The sequence below is a fragment of the Siniperca chuatsi genome, linkage group LG21, assembly GCF_020085105.1.
Source record: "Siniperca chuatsi isolate FFG_IHB_CAS linkage group LG21, ASM2008510v1, whole genome shotgun sequence".
Classification (NCBI taxonomy): Eukaryota; Metazoa; Chordata; class Actinopteri; order Centrarchiformes; family Sinipercidae; genus Siniperca; species Siniperca chuatsi.
The window spans coordinates 14,810,502-14,829,344 of record NC_058062.1 but is presented as its reverse complement, the minus strand read 5'-3'; the positions used below and the strand labels follow the sequence as shown (position 1 = coordinate 14,829,344).

The 18,843-nt window shown below is 40.3% G+C and overlaps 1 protein-coding gene and 1 pseudogene across 5 annotated transcripts; both read right to left on the bottom strand.

Annotated features, from left to right (window-relative positions):
• Nucleotides 1–135: 135 nt before the first annotated feature.
• On the bottom strand, nt 136–10,040 carry LOC122868437 (far upstream element-binding protein 2-like). Of its 5 annotated transcripts, none has more exons than XM_044180387.1 (18): nt 9,784–10,038; nt 8,784–8,886; nt 8,475–8,534; nt 8,193–8,229; nt 7,976–8,028; nt 7,772–7,843; nt 7,623–7,680; nt 7,086–7,272; nt 6,725–6,823; nt 6,543–6,641; nt 6,350–6,452; nt 5,527–5,648; nt 4,963–5,256; nt 4,510–4,625; nt 4,289–4,377; nt 3,717–3,923; nt 2,333–2,520; nt 136–2,143 (listed from the first exon to the last, which is right to left on the bottom strand). In XM_044180387.1, exons 1-18 carry the CDS (start codon nt 9,910–9,912, stop codon nt 2,135–2,137), a joined length of 2,025 nt encoding a protein of 674 aa, XP_044036322.1. In that variant the 5' UTR covers nt 9,913–10,038; the 3' UTR covers nt 136–2,134. The 5 variants fall into 5 exon arrangements, with proteins under 5 accessions (XP_044036322.1, XP_044036325.1, XP_044036326.1 ...); XM_044180390.1 differs by having other exon boundaries at nt 7,086–7,257; XM_044180391.1 differs by lacking the exons at nt 8,784–8,886; nt 9,784–10,038 and having other exon boundaries at nt 8,193–8,294; nt 8,475–8,521.
• Nucleotides 10,041–10,490: 450 nt separating this feature from the next.
• LOC122869354 lies at nt 10,491–18,183 on the bottom strand (annotated as a pseudogene).
• Between the last annotated feature and the right edge of the window lie 660 nt (nt 18,184–18,843).

The following is an 18,843-nucleotide window of genomic DNA, read 5'->3' as shown; positions in this document are numbered from 1 at the left end:
GATTAATCTGAGGAAGACTAATAGTGACATCTAGTGGTGATTTGTCTCAACTGTGCTTTTGTTATGTCTTGTGCCAGTGGGCTATTTTGTGTACATCTTTGTAAACATGAAAGACAACAAAATGTTCAACACACATTTTAAAGTAATTGACGTTTGCCCCTTTTTTAATTCAGAGTATTGCTGCTGGTGGTCATCTATTAACAATATCAACACTGCTGCCAAAGGCAGGCTCACAGCTGCCATTCAGAATACAAGAATCATACCTGATACATCTCTGTAAGTCAAAACCAACAGCCATATATTGCTGAATATATATGTACATATACAATATATCTTAAAGTGGGACACATTGGAAGACTAAATTTAATTCTGTTACACACAAACAATGGCTCTGGGAAGACAAAAGATCAACTGATTCTTGTTGGTATCCATAAAAACCAAGATATAAAGTACAAACCAAACACATGCAACCTTGAGATGAAACAAAATCACAGCATGATTCAAATGTTTAGTTTGAATGAAGCCTTACATGACATGTTTCCCATTGTGGAAGAACCTTCAGCTGTACAAACTACAGAGGGTGACTGAACCTCCACATGAAAGTCACTACACTTTAAAGTCACCGCATGACAAAGACAGATATGCAGTTGCCTCAAGGTGAATGCTAGCAGTATGTGTTGGTTTTAAAAAGGTCGGACAATCACTTTTGAGTTTTCCAAGCAATATGAGATAACTAGGATTGCTCACACCAAACCACATTTAAAAAAAAAAAAAAAAAAAAAAGCATCTTTCCTTTCCGTTTCGTCCCTCCGTGCACAGTAAGCCGGGTGTTTTTAGCCTGAAAACAAAAGCTCTCAGGTGAAAAAACTGTCTCCAGAATGGACATTTCAACATCTGCTTGAACAGCAGATAGGTGTGTGACAAATATGCAAAATAAACTAAGGCAAGGAGAAAAGTCTTAAATCATGGCATCATTAACCAAACATACTGCTCTATGTAGTGATCATCACACTGATGGGTATTTATGCCAGGGCTGTTTATTGAAAGCCACTTGTATTAAAGGCCAAATCAAAGATGTATAACCTGGTGTAAGGTGCATAAACCCTGCAACCTATGAGAAATTTTAAAAAAATCTTTCAACTTTCAAGGACTCCAGGACGAAGTTTAATCCCTGTCATAGCCTCCCCAATAAAACCATTTGAACATAAACCTTTGAACCCTTATGTAAATGGAGAGTACTTTCACGTCATTACACACAGTTCAGGACTTGGATGTCACTAGCAGAAGACTGACTTTAGCTGACTCTAGGTGAAGGGTGGCCCTGCTTTTTATTAGGTGCCTTACTCTGAAGTGTTTTATCATCTACCTCTAGCAGCTTTCAACAGTTATTAGTCATCCCACATGCATGAATCAACACTGTAGAGTTCCATTTGTACGCTGTAAAACTGGCTTACTCGTACAAAATACTCTGAGTGAACACATTCATAAGCAAAAGAAAAACAATCCAAACGTACACAAGTTGAAACGCCATGCAAGCCTCAGTAGAGGGACATGTGACAATTTAATTTTAAAAAACAAAGAAAAAATCTAAACACTGAGCAAATCAAATTAGCTTTAAAAAGGATTTCTCTGATGTATTACCTGTACCAGATACACAATATGATTATAGTCCTAATAGCTCTGTGCAATTCAGTAAATATAACAGAGGGGTATGAAGGTAAGTGAGTAAGTAAAATGGGACTTAGAAGTCTTAAGAAGTTAATAAAAGGAAGATGATAAAGATTTATTGGCAACTCAGACTCCTCTGCAATGAAGTAAGCACTTCAAGGCTTCCATGTTCATTATGGCATATATAAATGTATGTTGAGGCATTGAGAAGCCATGTACCTGTCATGACGGGATTATCAGTCTTCTCCCTCCCCTCAGCAGCAAAGCACTAGAACGTTTGTTCAGTTCACATTTTTATTAAAAAGTATCCACGTGGTGTTTGGTGGTGAGGAAGAGTTTCATTTCCTCTCGCAAGAAATAATAATTAAAAAAAAATCTTAACAGGCTTGATTCTGGCCTTAAATTCAGGGTCGTCTTCTTCATCCCGTTGTCTCGATTCTCTCCGGCATGCTTCTGCCATGAACTCTCACTGCGTCTAAAATACAAACGGTGGAGAAGAAGCACATCCTTTGTGTGAAAACCACTGAAGGATCAAATTCTTACTATAAATTGCAAAATGTATTACTTTCAGACAGATACAATGGAAACCTTCATGTCAGATGCAACAGACTGAATGATACCGCAGAAACATGATGAAAATCATGCTGTGGCCTCTGTAACCAACCTGTCCTTGCTGGGGAGTGGCTGGCTGTCCGGGGGCCTGTCCTGTCTGTCCATAGTACGCAGCCTGCTGCCTGTAGTACTCTGCCCAGGCTGCGCTGTAGTCTGGCTGGCCCCCCGTTGTGGATGCTGTTCCCCCAGCTGATCCTGGGGCTGCAGCTGCTGTCCCAGGGACAGAACCACCTGCCTGGGCTGGAGATGACAGACAAAACAGACATGACCACTGCATTCATGTTGACTTAAAGACCAGCAATAGGTAACCTTAGGAACGAAACATTCGGCATGTCCCAAATCCATACTCATTCTAGTCAGGTTCTGAGTATGTAGTGACAAAATGAAGTATACTCAAACCAGACAGAATGCATACTAAATTTGGTTGATTTTTGAGTGTGCTATTGATGCACACTATTCTCCCAGAATGCATTGCACAAAGAAAATATAAGAGCTGCTCACAGCTAGAAAAAAATTTAATAAATTGTGGGCAGTTTCTTAGAAAACAAAAAACAAGTAGTAAATCTGTTTGTGAGGTTTAATTGGCAGTGAAAGTATGTTGATTCTTTGAATAGCAACTGCTAAAACAGTATACTATGGCGATTATTACGTAGCATATAAATTGTATAGAATTAGTATTTAGTATGAATTTAGTACACAACTCTTCTCTTAAGCTCTTACTGCCCGTCATTAATTACATTTTGTTTGTCTTTACACATTTTTTATTTCTTTCTTTTTTGCACAAAACAAGAGACCAACATCTAGGATACAAGGAATTCTGAACCAATTAGTTAATTAATAGGTCAAAAATAAAGTAAATGCCTAATACATCTATCATAATCAATATTAAGAAAACAAAATCAAGTATTATAAAATGAATACCTTTTCACACAATTATAATTTTGATAATTTGTCATCAAGTAAAAATTTGGGCTGCAAATGGCAATTATTTTCAGTATCAATTGATATATCAGTTAATCTTTGATTAATCACTTTGTCCATTAGGTGAAAATAATGACATGTAAGTGTTAATTTACTGTGTTCCAAAACTCCAAAATTTAGTATGATATGAAACGGAGAAAAGCACCAAGTCCTAACATTGAAAAAGCTTGAATCAAATTTTTTTTTTTACAGTTTTACTTAATAAATGACAAAAAAAACATTATTAAACTGTCAGTATTACAATTGATAATGTCACTGCTTTTTTAAAAAATTATTTATGATGTGTTCATGTGCTTTGTTTTTTTTATCTTGTGTTTCACTGCTGCAAGTGATTGATTGATATTTCTGTTAACCGACTGTTTAAACCAACAAATTATTTCAAGACTAGTAAAAAATCATTCATTTGTTAGTTAACAGCAGGTAAAGTTACAGATGGTGTTCTTTGGCAGTCTCACCCATCTTCTTGTAGTACTCCTCCCAGGCCTTGGTGTAGTCTGGCTGGCCCCCCGGCGTCTGTGCGGGCTGGGTCTGGTCCCCTGAAGTTTGGGCACCTCCAGCTGGGTTAGCGGGGTACTGCGCTGGCACAGCCCCCGACGGCTGCTGGTAGTACTGAGCGTAGTAGGCCGCCCAGGCTGCGTTGGGGTCATTGGCTGCTGCCTTGCCTAGAAAAGATGCAGGGTGGAGGGGGTGAGGTCCTCATAGGGTGAGGGTGAGCCCCTGCTACTGGCCTGGAGACCGGGCTTGGAGACCAGGGGGGAAACAGAGACAGGGTTAGCCGGAGCTGCTTAAGGTAAAGATACTGCATCTCATCACATCAGTACTCCTGCTGACCATCCCAGATTTAGAAAAAAAATGTCATTACTCATCTGAAATGACTGGGAGGGTATACAGTAAAACCTATAGCCTGGGATGAAAGTACTGTAGTAGGAATGATGTGTTTATAAAGAGAGCCAACATGCTAAAATGTGCAAAAATAAACATTAATCCTTGAAAACCAGGAGAGGCAGTGAAGTCAAACGTGACTCACTGGGGTCATGGGGTGCCTGGGGCTGCCACTGCTGGTAGGTGTTGCTCCAGCCCTGAGGAGTGTACTGGTGAGGACCTGGAGGACCCCCACTGAGGAGAAAAGAAATGGTTTATTATTAAAAATCTCTCTGGATCATCACCCTGACATGATGAGAAAAATTATCTTCTTAAATGCTGCCGTAAAGCTACACAAACAGTTGCACATTAATTGTAGCTACTCACTGCGGTGGTCCAGGCGCCCCAGGCGGTCCGGGGTTATATGGGTTGGGGTTGTAGGGACCCATTGGACCAGCAGGACCTGGTCCACCTGGCCCTGGGCCCACAGGACACAGAGGACCCTGGAACACATGACATAATCACACATCAAATGAGTGTACAGAGAAAAAGAACAAAGAAAAGCAACAAAATCTCATATTTGAGAAGCGGTAACCAGCAAATGACCAAAATGATTATTCGATTATCAAAATAGTTGGCAATTCATTTTCTGTTGATCAGCTAATCGAACAGTTGCACAATGTGGTGGTATTTGTAAGATAATCTCATCCAGGATACAATAAATTAAACATATCCTTTAAGTCAATCAGCTGGAGATGTGATCATCTGTGTTCAGGTAAGAACTCCAGCTTCTGCATTTCGGTTTTCCTACACGTGACTAAAAACAAGAATGTTAAGTACCTCGATCTTCTCTTCAATGAGCTGCTTGGCGTGGTCGATCTGCTGCGGTGAGCCCCGAATGATAAACAGCTTGAAGTTGGGGTCTCCGTTGGGGGGCGGCTGTCGAGAGATTTCCACAAAGGCCCCGGTCTGCTGGTTGATAGACTTGACGTTCTCTCCTCCACGGCCAATCACGAGCCCACACTTGTGGGCAGGAATAGAGAAGGTCATTTCTCCTCCAGGGGGCCCCCAACTGCCTTGTCCCCCACCTCGGCCCCTGTTGCCTGCAGGCATGCCAGGAGGACCTGGGGGACCCTGTGGATGGAGGAGAGAGAAAGCCTCAGTGCTAGAGCATAATACTTTATATCTTTGTACATGTTTATACTGAATATATATTGAAAGTTTTTTTTTTTTTTACCAGTTTAGATCTGCTGATGCATGCAACATTTTGAAGCTTAAAAGCTAAAATATCTGCCTCAAGCCTGCTGCCATACAAGCTTAAAAGATGATACTTTACTGTGTCTATTAGTTGACGAGTGAATAAAAGCATGTTTTCGATCGTTCGTGCGAAAGAGTGCTCCTTACCCCCTGTCCCTCCTCCCTGACCCTGATGCTCTGCAGCAGGTCGTTGATGATCTGGGCAGCGTGCTCGCAGCGGTCAGGGGGACCACTGATGTGGGCAATCTTATCTGGACCAGTCCCGTCATCTGTAGGAAAGATTTTAATCTATTAAGCAATATTTTTGATATTAACATTGAATCACATTACTAATGTGGAAGGACAACGTGTAGTGCTGAACCCACTGAGAATCAACACCCAACTCTGTAACTCAAGTCCTCACATAAGCCAGGTGCAGGCTACCTGACCACTCAGTTCGACACACTGAAAAAGTCATGTCACTTGCTCCTCTTATGCCACTGTTGTCCTTGTAACACTAGATGCAAACACACCCCTCCCTCAGACGTTTTTCCAATAATGCATGTCAAGTCAATAGAAAGGCAAAAAAAGAGAGCAAGATGACACCTGCTTTGCACACACAAACTCATGTGAAAAGGCATTCACATAATTAGAGAATGTCCACCTGAGTGAGAAATTTGCCTGATTCAGTAAATTGTAAAATGAATAACAAGGTTATTGCTCTGGAGTGTGACATTTACATTTATCATTCTGTACTCTGTGTAGATCATTTAAAAAAGGGACCATGAGGCTCCATCTTCAATTAGGATAGAATGTCATTTACTTTTTTATGAATTGGCTTATTGTGTTAATTAGTGGCATCAGACATCAAACTTTCATGTTGTCTTGACACTGATGAGAACCTGAATGTACCACTCATGCAAAATATTATATAAACAATTGTGGAAAATATATAAATGCAACCATTATAAAAGACATCACAGGGTCCTACCTTGTTTGAACTGTATCCTAACTCCAGCATCATTCTGGATTTTCTTGATCATCTCTCCACTGCGCCCAATGACCACACCGACTGAGTGTCGTGGTACTGGGATCTGAGTGGAAACCAGAAGTTTTTATAAACTTGGATTTGGTTCAAAGACAACTGATCCCACTTCTAATCTTGCTCCCACACACAAACTCACATCCATGCCTCCTCCCATTCGGGAGCTGAAGTCATTTCTTTCACTAAAGCCACCATGGTCTCTCTCCCTCAGAATCTCCTGCACCATCTCCTGGGCTTGCTGAAAAGGAAAACATGATGTTTACAGTACATGGCAACTCAGCATCACACATTTATTTTGAAAAGATGATTTCATAAATGTACCTGGACTTTGTAGGGATCTCCAATAATGCGCAGGGGCTTGTCAACGTTGGGTCCCTGAGAGGCATCCTGGATCAGGATCATCTTCACCCCTGCACGCTCCTGGAATATCAAACAATTAAACATTATGGTTATGTACATCCTTAGGATCGACACTACTGTAGTACAAAAATGTATATTTTCTGGCTCTACTTACTATATTATATACTATTATTTTTGATATATAAAACTAAATATATTGCATCGCAAAATTGCCAATCTGAAAACACAACTTTAAAAGTGTAAAATAAAACTATCTTGCCTATCTACATGTACATGTCCGTCAAGATGATTACAGTTCCTAATAATGCAAAAGCGAATGTACCTGTAGCTGTTTGATAGTCTCTCCTCCCTTGCCAATGACAAGGCCAGCCTTACCAGCTGGGATCATCATCTCATGCATTGTGCCGTCCTGCCCGTTTGTGGACTCGTGATAAGAAGAAGGGGGTGTACCCCTCCCTCGTGACACTATCTCATCCAACAGCATCTTGGCTTTCCTAGCCGGGGAAGAGCTGACCAGTTACTCGACATCCATTTTACAAAATCATGTCATCAAGCCAATATAATGGAGAGTGACACTATTATGAAATTAAGCAATAGGTCATTATAGACAGCCCATTTAAAAATGGCATGAAAGAATGGGGCTTCAAAGTGCAACATCATTTAAAACATGTTTGATTAGGCCAAACACACATTATTTTGAAAAACCTTTGATATATTATAGCCTTGCCCTGGTTTCTGACAAATTTTGTGATTGGGGATACACAAGTACACAGGGCAACCTACTTCATCATAAGTAACCATTTCTGATTCTTCCATATAAAAGGACAATGAGCCTATTTGCATAAAGTCTGAAACTTACTGTACAGAGTCAAGGGAACCTGTGAGAGAGACGCTCCTCTCTGGAAGGCCTCCACTGTCTGGACACACACATAATGTACATATGTAACTAAGTTCAGCACCAAAGGAAAAATTAAACTGTAAACTATAATAATATAATGCTGACAGTACCTGGAGCTATCTGAACCTTGCAACCTGACTCCTGTTGAATCTTATTGATCTGTTCGCCTCCACGGCCAATAACTGGGGACAAAGAGAGAGCAAACTGGGTGTTGTTGGTGGGTCACACTCACAACAGTGGCATCTATTTATGTCTTATATCACAGAAACAGAGTGGTATCAATATGTGCTAAAACAGGGTTGGGCTGCACTCACTGAGTCCCACCATGCTGTCTGGTACACTGTACTCCTCTGTGGTGGAGGCAGGCCTGACAGTATCAGCAAGCGAGGATGTCAAAGAGGGAAAAAGAGGCAACAAATCAGGCAATAGTAGACTTTCTAATTGCATTTTTGCTACAGTCTCCACTGCCATAATGCAAAGGTCCCATACTTCTACATAATACAAATTCAACTGAAAGCTCTGAGATCTCACCTTTGTTGTGCAAGAGCGGCTAGCTGTGCACCAATAGCTGAGTTGGGACATCAACAGAAAGAAAGAGAGTGTGAAAACAGAGAAGGGAGAGGTTTTGGATTACTGATGGAATGTGAGAGACAGGCAGAGGAGGGGGAGCGTAGACAGACAAGGGTAAAGGGGCAAACTGATGAAACAGGAATACTGTATCGCTGGAAGTCTATATTAAATACTGTCAACTGTGAGTTATAAACACCACAAAGCAAAAGGTAAACAGAGCATAAAATAGCAGGATGAACTCACACAGTGCTTTGGCTGAATCCAAGTCACTCTGTGCAGCCAGCTTCTTGCTCTCTGGTTCGTCTGTCAGGTGAGGAAACGACAAATATCTACTGAAATATGTGTGAGGTGTCAGTGAGGAATGCATAGAGAATACCTTCTGCATTTAAGGCCATCATCAAGCGTGCAATACAGAGGTGGTTAACTTTTACAGTTATTCATTTGGTAGTTGCTTTTGTTCAAAAAACGATGTCCAAATTAGGTAAAATCCAAGCCAGAGTAGATCGAGGAGACTCTGTGTTGAGGCAGTCAACACAGTGCTGTCACCGATACCTGCATCCTCCAGCTGTCGTTTCTGTGCGGTGAATGGAAAGCCATCTGATGCAGTGTTGTTGTTCAGAGGCGGCCCAGCATCACCCCCGATCTTAGCTGCAATCTGAAACACAAGCATTAAATTCACCATGACAATTGAGCTATGAAAAACACTGATTGTACTGCTCTGCCCCTCAAATGTGTCCACATATTAAGTGTACATGTACACATTGGATCGAGCATCTTACAACAGACTGTACAGCCTTTAGCAATATCTACTTGACACACTCTAATGTACAGTATATTTCTATCATTGTACAGTGTCTATTGAGTACATATTAAAGTTAACATTAAGATCCTCTCTTTACTCTTTTGTTGTGAAGTGGCTGCTGTAACACTGCAATTTCCCTTTGGGATTAATAAAGTAGCTATAATCTATCAACCTATCTAGGTGGCATGGGAGATCCACTATTATAATATGGATATCATAATGTAAGACTGGATAGAGTAGCTATTTCATAGGATTTTGGTTATTATAATACACTGAAGCATTGGTGCCTTATAAGTGTGTTTTTCTTGTCCAGTTTGATGCCTGTAACAATTATCTGCTTATATCAACCACCCCCACAGCTAACGTTAGTTTAAACGTCTTCTGTTAGTACTGTCATACCCATAATGTCGTCTCTTCGTTCATTTATATTGAAATGGTAAATTAATTTGAATTTGTGTAAGTTATATCGCCCAGTTCACACTGTGGGTTTGTTGATCCACACGCATAGTATTTTAGCTAACGTTAGCTAAGGTACGACAAGCAGTGACATGACGTACCGCAAACTGTACTCGCATGAATAAACCGTTAACTCGTAAATATATATGTGAATTTTAAATATCAATCCCCGTGTTATGTGTCAAGCTCAAATACATCCATGGTCAAGCTGTCAACAACGTTAGCCCTCAAGCTAACTATCTAGCTAGCCCTCCCTCCAAACATACTCCACATACTGCCCGTCACATCCCTCACCTGCCGGGCCCGCTGCACCGCGTCCGCAAACGCATCTTTCTTGATTCCTCCTGCTCCGTTCCCAAGAGCTGCCTGTCCGCCGAGAGGAGCCCCGGGTCCGGGTGGTGGCACCGCATTGTACTCCGACATGCTGACCAGAGACAAGCGAGAGAAATGTAGCAGAAAACCGGGATCAGAGCTGCGCAGGAGTGGGAAGGAAAGTCAAGAAACTGACGGGGCAAGAAAAGCAACGGAGACACGACGGCGGCCGGGAAGGTTCATTCGCGTTGTTATTAGTTCGCCTACTTTATGTCATAATATTTAAAAATGAGCCGCTGGGGAAAATGTTACTTTTAGTTAGTATTTGCTTTAATTTGACATTTTCTTTTTAAATTTTTTTGGTGACAAGAAACTTTTCTTGTTATACCAATATAATCTTGTTACGTTATAACGTGATAACTTAATGTTATAACATAAAACGTTTAATATTATAATGTGATAACTTGTATTATTATAACGTGATAATTTATATTGTTATAACATCATTTATATTTATCTTGTTATAACTTGAAAGGTTTCATGTTATAACGTGATAACTTATTGTTATTACATAAAACGTTTCATGTTATAACATTGTGGGAGAAAATACCTTCAGCTGGGCCAGATGTCTTCAGGTCCTCTCACACAATGATTAATTCTACTTCAATAAACACTTGAGTCGAATAGAGTCCAATGCAATATAGATTTTACTGTAATATCAAAACAAAGTTCACATAAAACCAAATTGGTTCATGAAGCAACTGAACATTGCATTCACTTACATTTTCAAAACATGCTCCTCCTGGCAGATTGTTGGGATGTTCCCTATTGGTCCATAATCAAAACACGAAATCACTGACAGTCTCTGATTGGTTATGAATTATTGTGCCATTACACTTTTACCCTTGAGGGTGCCATTACACAAGGAAACTTCTGATTAAAGACACGAAAACACGATTACCTCAACTGTCCTTGAATAAATTGGATAAGGATAAGGATATGGTTGTTTTTGAGAAACTAAAACAGGAGGATCCGGGCAGAGAGATGTGACTCCTGGGAAGAGTGTCTTTTCTGTCTCTTAATTAGACAGAAAGAGTTAATCACAAAACTTCCCAGGCTCTGTTCAACAAAATACAAACTTTCATGTGTTGTTTCTGGATCATATATTCAATGTTTCTAAAATAAACCACATCATAACCCTCCGACCTTTGGTAAAACACATCAAAACCCACAGCAGTTGGTATTACGTGTGTACAGAGAGCATGCGCATTTTCCTCTCTCAGCTCTCATGTATGTCCATCAGCTGTAGGCACTTATCTATAGTACGTTCTAAAATATATCAAAATAAAGGCTTTGTTACAACACTATATGTATTAATCAGGAAACATATTACTTGCGACCAGAGTGAGCTAATTCATGCACTGGGAACACAGGGAAGGGGAAGGTCACTCTGCCCCGTGTGCTCCAGAGTGTTTACAATTAGTAGTGCCAATGCAAGGGAGAGGCAGAGAGTTTCTTCATACAATGGGCACCCTTCCACAGGAATGTAGGTGCAGTACAAGCAGGCCAGTGCTTTCACTGAGCAACACAACCTGAATGATTACTGAACTTGATTGTCTATATCAAGGAAAATATTTTCCACAACATGATAAGTTAATATAAGTTATCACAGTCAACAGTTTGTATGTTGTAATATCCTGAAAATATTTTGTCATAACATGAAAACATTGTTATGAGAATACACTTTTGTGCTACAACATCACTGGAGACAATTTTACATTGTTTCCACTGTCTTTATGACTTGCAAAATACAGTAAACAGTCAAAAATATGATCTCTCATTCAATGATTTAATGTAGAGATAGGCTTATAACAGTTTATCATTTCACTTGAACATAAACTTATTAAAAGATAGGGAAATTAGCTGTTCAGACATTGGAAACTTATACCACTGGATATAGTATAATATATACTGTTATTATAAGATTATTTCTTTGGCAGTTTTTGCCCCCATTGGACAACCTGAGTGAAGAGGCAGACAGGAAATGGGGGGAGAGGCATGCAACACAGGTCACCTGCTGGAATCAAACTGGTGACGCTGTGGCCACGCAGCATGCACAGCAACCATTTGGCTACCAAGGCACTCAATAGATCCATATTCTTGACAGTAGTGTTTGGAAAACAGTGCTTTCCTGTTGCATACTTTGTCATTGTGTATCTTAGTCTCCAGCCTGCTTGTGTGCTACATCTGTTTTGCTTAAAAAGAGTGCCTGCGTTGGGTTTCTACAGTGTCTGTGGAGATCCCGGCATGGAGAACTAACTTCATTTTGTCTTTTTCTGGGAAAAACCAACTTGTTGATTGATGATTGTCTTCTGTCAGAGAACTCTCCACATAACTGGCCAAAGGGCTCAAGCTGCCAACCCCGGAGGTGCCATCAGAGTTCCCCACTCTAGTGCTCAGCCATTCAGACACCTTGGCAAGTGCTCTTTGATTCCTAATTGTGCTCCCAACGTCTGAGGGAACATCTCCGCTCACTGAAAATGTAAGTTGAATGGTTTAATTCATAACAGCAATGCACATATGTAATGCTTTAAATTCACTATTAATAAAGTTTCCCTCGATTAATAGAGTAATATCAAACCCACTGCTTGGAATGAAGGCTCCATCCATGCTAGATGTCATCTTCTCAGATGGTACTGTTAGTTCCTCGGGTTCTTGTGCTACAGCTTTCAACATCCGGTCTATTAGCTCCTGCTCCCTCCTGTTCCACTCCTCTTCTGTCAGCACAGGCTGTTTTTCTTGCCAGGACACTGGTTTCGGCTTTTTCTCAAGTTTGTCTTCAGTGGTGAAGTAGTGGCCCCTGTTTCGTGTGATCATGCCAATCATTTTCTGGAACAGCTCTATGACTGGAAAACCATCTTCAAAACGATTGCAGCTGACAACATGGTATCTGTACCCACACTTTTCCACAAGCCACTTGAGGGCCTTGCCTTCTGCGGCAATGTGCTCCTCGATGGATCTGTTATTGAGCCAGTCTCCCCAGGTGAACAGCACCATGCAGTGTCTCCAAACTCTCTCACCGAATGGCATCAAGAGCTCGACCACTGCTTTTTGGTCTGTCTTTGTAAAGGCTTTGGAAATGGGAATAACCAAGAGAAAAGCATGAGGGCCCGGAGCACACATGGAGATGCTGCGCAGTGCTTCACTTTTGAGCCAGTCGGGTGTCATCGCGTCTGTCGACCAGCCTGGTGCCTCAACGACTGAGATATTTACTCCAGCAACATTTCTTCGATGTTTTAGACACATTGTGGTTCTTCTCTGATCTTGGAATTCCTAACAAAACAAAAACCATAAAAAATTACAACAATCGTCACAGACTTGACAAATCAAAGGTTGTCCTCCCAAAACCTGTTCCTGGAATATTTCAGTTTAGGCAGTATGTTGGGTTACCTTCTTCATCCAAGCTGTGTCAAATAGCTCTTCAAAAAGGATCTTGTTTCCTGCCATACTTTTCCCTGACTCTTTTCTGCCAACAAGTACAATCCTCATGTCAGGGATTTGCCACCTGTCCCCTGTAAAAATGTAAAGCTTTTCATCATACAATAGTGATAATAACCAGATAAAAACATAAATGATATGATTTTTTGATTACCTCTAAACAACTCTCTTAGTATTCTTGCTTGTCTTTGCGTTGTCTGCATAATCCTTTTAGCCATCTTGTGTCCAGCCTCTTTCCTTGCCTCCATCTGCTCTGCACGGCCCAGGTCCACATCATAATAAGGATCTTCGTTTCCAGCCCACATCTCTTCAATCTTCTCGAGGAGCTCCGTTACCTGCGTCTCATCACTTTGGTTCATGTTGTCCAGGACATGATACATGTTCCCACACTTCTCCACGAGCCACTGCAGACCTTTCTCACTCTCTATGCACTCTTCCACAGCCTTCACTCCCAGCCAGTCACCTCTAGCGAACAGAACGATTGTGTGCTTCCAGACTTGATCCGTGAACAGACTCATGTGCTCCTGGACTGCTCTCTGGTATGATGCGTTGAATGCGGATGCCAGGCCGACCACAAGGAGCACTGCGTGGGGTCCTGGAGGGCACAGATGCATGCTGTTCTCTATTTCCAGTTTGTCCATCTCACAGATGTCCTGAAGGGTGTGGTTGTAGAACCAGCCGGGAGAATCCACCACTGTGAGCTGCCTGTCTGCCACCATGTTGTGGCTTATATCACACTTCTCTGTTGTTCTTCTGTGACGAACAGCAAATGCATCTTTTCTCAGAATGGTGTTGCCTGCTGAACTCTTGGCTGACCACTGGGCCCCAACCATCACTATTCTTAAATGTGTTGGTGGGGGGTTTGCCATCTGTACAGAAAGTGGAACACTTTTTGACACTCTCTAAACAAACCACAAGATAATACACGCACTGAAAATGTGAAATGATCCAACTATGAAACTGGCAAATCAAAATGGCAGAGGATAGACTAAATAAGATGGTGTTTATGTGGAGTAAATCTCACAGTTTTCCATGAGCTTTACACGATCTTTGAGGAGCCGGATATGCTGTATCTATGGCAATGTTAACTTTATTAAAAGTGAAGACTTTTTAAAATATATTGTCAAAGGCAAAATCAAGAACATACTGTATGTGCATGTAAAACAAAAGTGTGGCTCTAAATCATTACATCTCATTTATTAAGAAGCCAAAGATCTTTACTTGCACAGTTGAGAGCTGGTATTTTTCCTGTTGGTTGGTAGATTAAAAAACATTCAGAAGGAAAACTATTGTGCTGTGTGATTTGGGTGAAGTGGAAAGTGACTCCCATTTTCTTTTATATTGTACAAATTATGATGCTTTAGGAGAGTTAATGTTTCATGAAATGGTTCGACAAAACCATGAACTATTCTGGTGTGCAGATGAGCAAACATTTTAATAGTTGTTTAAGTTTGCAAACTTTGTTTCAAAACCCTGGAAAAGAAGTCAACATGGACTATTAGTATTTATTCTGATTTCTTCAGTACTACATATTAAATGCTTTTTATCAGTGAGTTATGAATTTTGTTGTAGAAAATGGTGGTTTGGTTGTGAAAGCTGTTTAAGTTGGTTCTCTATTTTTTAAAACTTTTTCATTGTTTGAAAATGTATACGCAGCACTCTTCTGGCTGAACTGAATTAGATCTAGACAATTAATCACCCAGGCCGATGTATCAGCCGATATTAGCTCATTGCAGATATATTGGTATCCACCAATAAGTAACAAGAATTTGCAGTGTAGAAATGCCATACTAGGTTTGAGGTAATTTAGAAACGGTGTCATAGTTGTCTACCAGAGAGCGCTGAAAAGTTTTGGGGGTTTTTTCATTGTAAAATGTCCCGTTTAGTACTGTATGTATATTGGTCACAATTCTCAAAAAAATCTAAGGAATCCATATCAAGATTGTTGTTTATGTTACGTGTTCATATTTTTGAAAAGTTACCATTGGTCAATATATTGTTATTGGATTTTTTAAACTCCAAAATATTTATATCAACAACGGCATAATATATAATATGATTTAATGGTGTCTGTAGGCTGGACATAGTTGTATGTATGACACAATAATAAAAATTCAGACAAGAGCTGCTGTACAAACGACCATGGCTAAGTGTTTTTTGATAAGAGCAATTTGTGACTCACCTACAATCAGTGCTCTGAGTTTCCTTCTCCTTGTCTGCACTTCAGCAAACCTCTTTCATGATCTTTCAACCATTGCTTCCATTTTCTGTCTCAGAGCATTCCCATCAGCACTATCAATAGAATAGTGACTACCAGCATTTTCTGCAACCATTGCCTCTATTTTCTTGAAAAGCATCATGACTTGAGTGTCATCCTGCCTGTTGCTGATATTGAGAACATGCATTCGGTGTCCACATTGTTCAAGGATCCACTGAAGTGCTGGCCACATACTGATTTTGTATTCTAAACGTTCATCACTGCATGGAGCATTTACAGTAAACAGCACAATGGTGTGATTAAACACTCCTTCATGGAAAAGTTGCAGGTGTTCCTTTAGTGATGGTTTGAAGATCTGAGGAAATATTATACCAACAGGAATGACTAGAAGAAAGGTGTGAGGCCCTGGGGGACACAGATGGACACTGTTCTTGATTTCTATCTGATCCAGCTCTGGGGTGTTTTCTCGTGGATAGTGCCACCACCAGCCTGGAGTATCAACCACAGTGACTTGTCTGCCATGTACCTCCTGCTGCCTCACAACACTCTGGGCGGTTCTTCTGTTGGTGTCAAAAACACTTTTACCCAGTATGATGTTGCCAGTTGCACTCTTATTACTGGGCTTACCGCGTAATTCTCTCCCACCTATCAACACAATCCTCAGCTCTGGAGAGTGGTGGCTTTGCCCTGTAAGAGAGATACAGTACTCTTTACATAAGTGCATTATATAGGCTAAAACTAGAAAATTCAGCAGAATCGACTGATTGATTGATTGAAGCATGTTGTGCCAGCATTATCCATATCAATTATAAATATAAACTCAGTTGCCAGTTTATTAGGTACACCTAGCTAAAACTAATGTTTTTAGCTAATTAATGTTGTTGATTCAACTGTACGATTATTTTGAAGGATGTAGTTTGCTGTGCTGTTGAATTGTATTGCGTTTTCCCAACAGGTGTTTCTATTATTTTGTCCACCCCATTTATATCAATGAGGGTAGACTAGATAACAGAAACACTCCCCTACATCAGAATCAGAATCAGAAATACTTTCTATAACTCTTTTGTTACAGCAGCTCACTATCACATCAATGCACACAGGAATAGAAGTACTAAGCAAAAAAAAATATATAATACACTATAATACAGGACAGAAAACAAATTAAGTACCAAGTGGGTATACATATAATACGTATAAAATTAAAATAAGTGTGAAGTACAAAGTGGGTTTACCGGTTGATGATAATAATACGGTATCAAGTAATAGTGCATGAACTGTCAAGTTAAGTGTAGCTTATTGAGATTATAATGAGACTGTGGATATTGCACAGCAGTAATAGAAGTATGAATAAATATCAATAAATAGGGAATTTTAAACTGAAAAGAGTATATTGCACAGCAGTATTAACACAGAATATTGCACAATTATGTCAAGTATTGCAGAGATGTTAATGATCCAATGTCCAGTTTAGTGACTTAGGGTCATACAGACTGACACTTAGAGGGAGGAGTTAAAGAGTTTGATGGCCACAGGCAGGAATGACTTCCTGTGGCGCTCTGTGGTGCTTTTTGGTGGGATGAGTCTTCCGCTGAAGGTACTCCTTAGTTTGACCAGCTCGTCATGGAGTGGGTGGGAGATACTGTCCAAGATGGCATGTAGTTTGGCCAGCATCCTCCTCTCTGACACTACCGCCAGAGAGTCCAGCTCCACCCCCACAATGTCACTGGCCTTACAGATCAGTTTGTTAAGTCTGTTGGCGTCCGCTACCCTCAACCTGCTGCCCCAGCATGCAACAGCATACAGGATAGCACTGGCCACCACAGACTCATAAAACATCCTCAGCATTGTCCGTCAGATGTGGAAGGACCTCAGCCTCCTCAGAAAATAGAGGCTCAGGCTCAGGTTGAAGACATGTTGAAGGACTCCAGATAGCTGGGGGGCACAGGCTTTTAGCACCCCGGGGCTAACGCCAGCCTTGTTTGAGTGGAGTTTCATCAGCTGTCCTCTCACCTGGTCAGCAGTCAGGGACGGGGCTTCGGCAACAGGCAGCATGCGCACTATGTTCTATATAATGCAATACAGTCCAACAGCACCTCAAACTACATCCTCCAAAATGATCATACTGTTGAATCAACACCTCTCTAAAACAGTTTCAACGAAAACTGAACATTATAGGACTTATTGCAGGACTGCAGTGACCTGATCTTTTCCACAGACTTACAGCAACATACAAATGTTATCAACACAGGGAGAAATAGAACAGTAGTTTATCCTGTAAATTTTAATTCAGATCAGATGAAATCCCTAATATTTATTTGTTTAGTTGCTTTAATATGAAATCAAAAGCCTAAGCAGGAACAGAGGCTACAAATTGGCTTCAGTTAGACAGCTAAATACATAATTTCATGACTTATTATGTAACAATGTGTATTTGAATTGTCAAATAAACTTATGTTAAATAAACTAGCAAATAAATGAAATAAACACTGGAGGAGGAGTCAACTTACCAGAGGTGGAAACATTAACCATTGGTTCCATTGGCACTGTTGACTTTTCTGCTTCTGCTGAGTAACTGTTAATAATAACAAAGAAACTGACTTAAAAGGCCAAATCAACAACAGTCTGTTGCAACATCAGAAACAACCGTTTGTACTTAGGGAACAAGCTAGAAGAACAGGAAGGACAACGTTCACAGCTAATGATACCTTGACATACCACTCTGTTTTTCCTGGAAAGAAATACCAAGAACACACCTCATTTGTTGTTGCAATATTGTACAAAGAGTGTGGTGTGTTACTTTGGAATTACCTCTGTAATTGTTTACTAAAGAGTTTTTAAGGTGGTGCTTTGAGAAAATAAAATATGCAAAAATTGAAATATGGCTAAACTATTAAATCTTTGTAATATTTGACAGGAATAAACAACATTTAAAAAAACAAATACATTCCAAGTTGACTGGGCTTCTCAAGATTTTTTGGAAACTGAGCATTTGTGAGTTCTCTTTTGAGTAGTATGTGTCACTTTGGTGGGGCAACCTTTGATAAAACAGTTGCTACACAATTCTCTCACATCCAATGAACACTGGAATTGACTCCAGCCATTTTGTGGTTACTGATACTGACTGATGTTACTGTTGCTGATGTAGTCCCACTGTCAGTCACTTAAAACCAAATATTCTCAGATCAAATGTTATAAAGTCGGACTGCGCAAAACAGAGCTAACAGATTTTTAGAGAAGCCACCTGCAGTTACTGTGTGTTCATGTATAAAGAGAAGAATTATATCTATCTGAAACAGCTATCATTTGTAACTTTTACATGGTTTGGC

Bases quoted from the DNA above. Each gene is read 5' to 3' on its own strand.
- LOC122868437 (XM_044180387.1), bottom strand. From the start codon at position 9,912: ATGTCGGAGTACAATGCGGTGCCACCACCCGGACCCGGGGCTCCTCTC. The intron at 8,535-8,783 runs GTATCGGTGACA...CTCACCTGACAG, and splicing joins ACGACAGCTGGAGGATGCAG to ACGAACCAGAGAGCAAGAAG. The intron at 6,453-6,542 runs GTGAGTTTGTGT...GTTTCCACTCAG, and splicing joins GAATGGGAGGAGGCATGGAT to ATCCCAGTACCACGACACTC.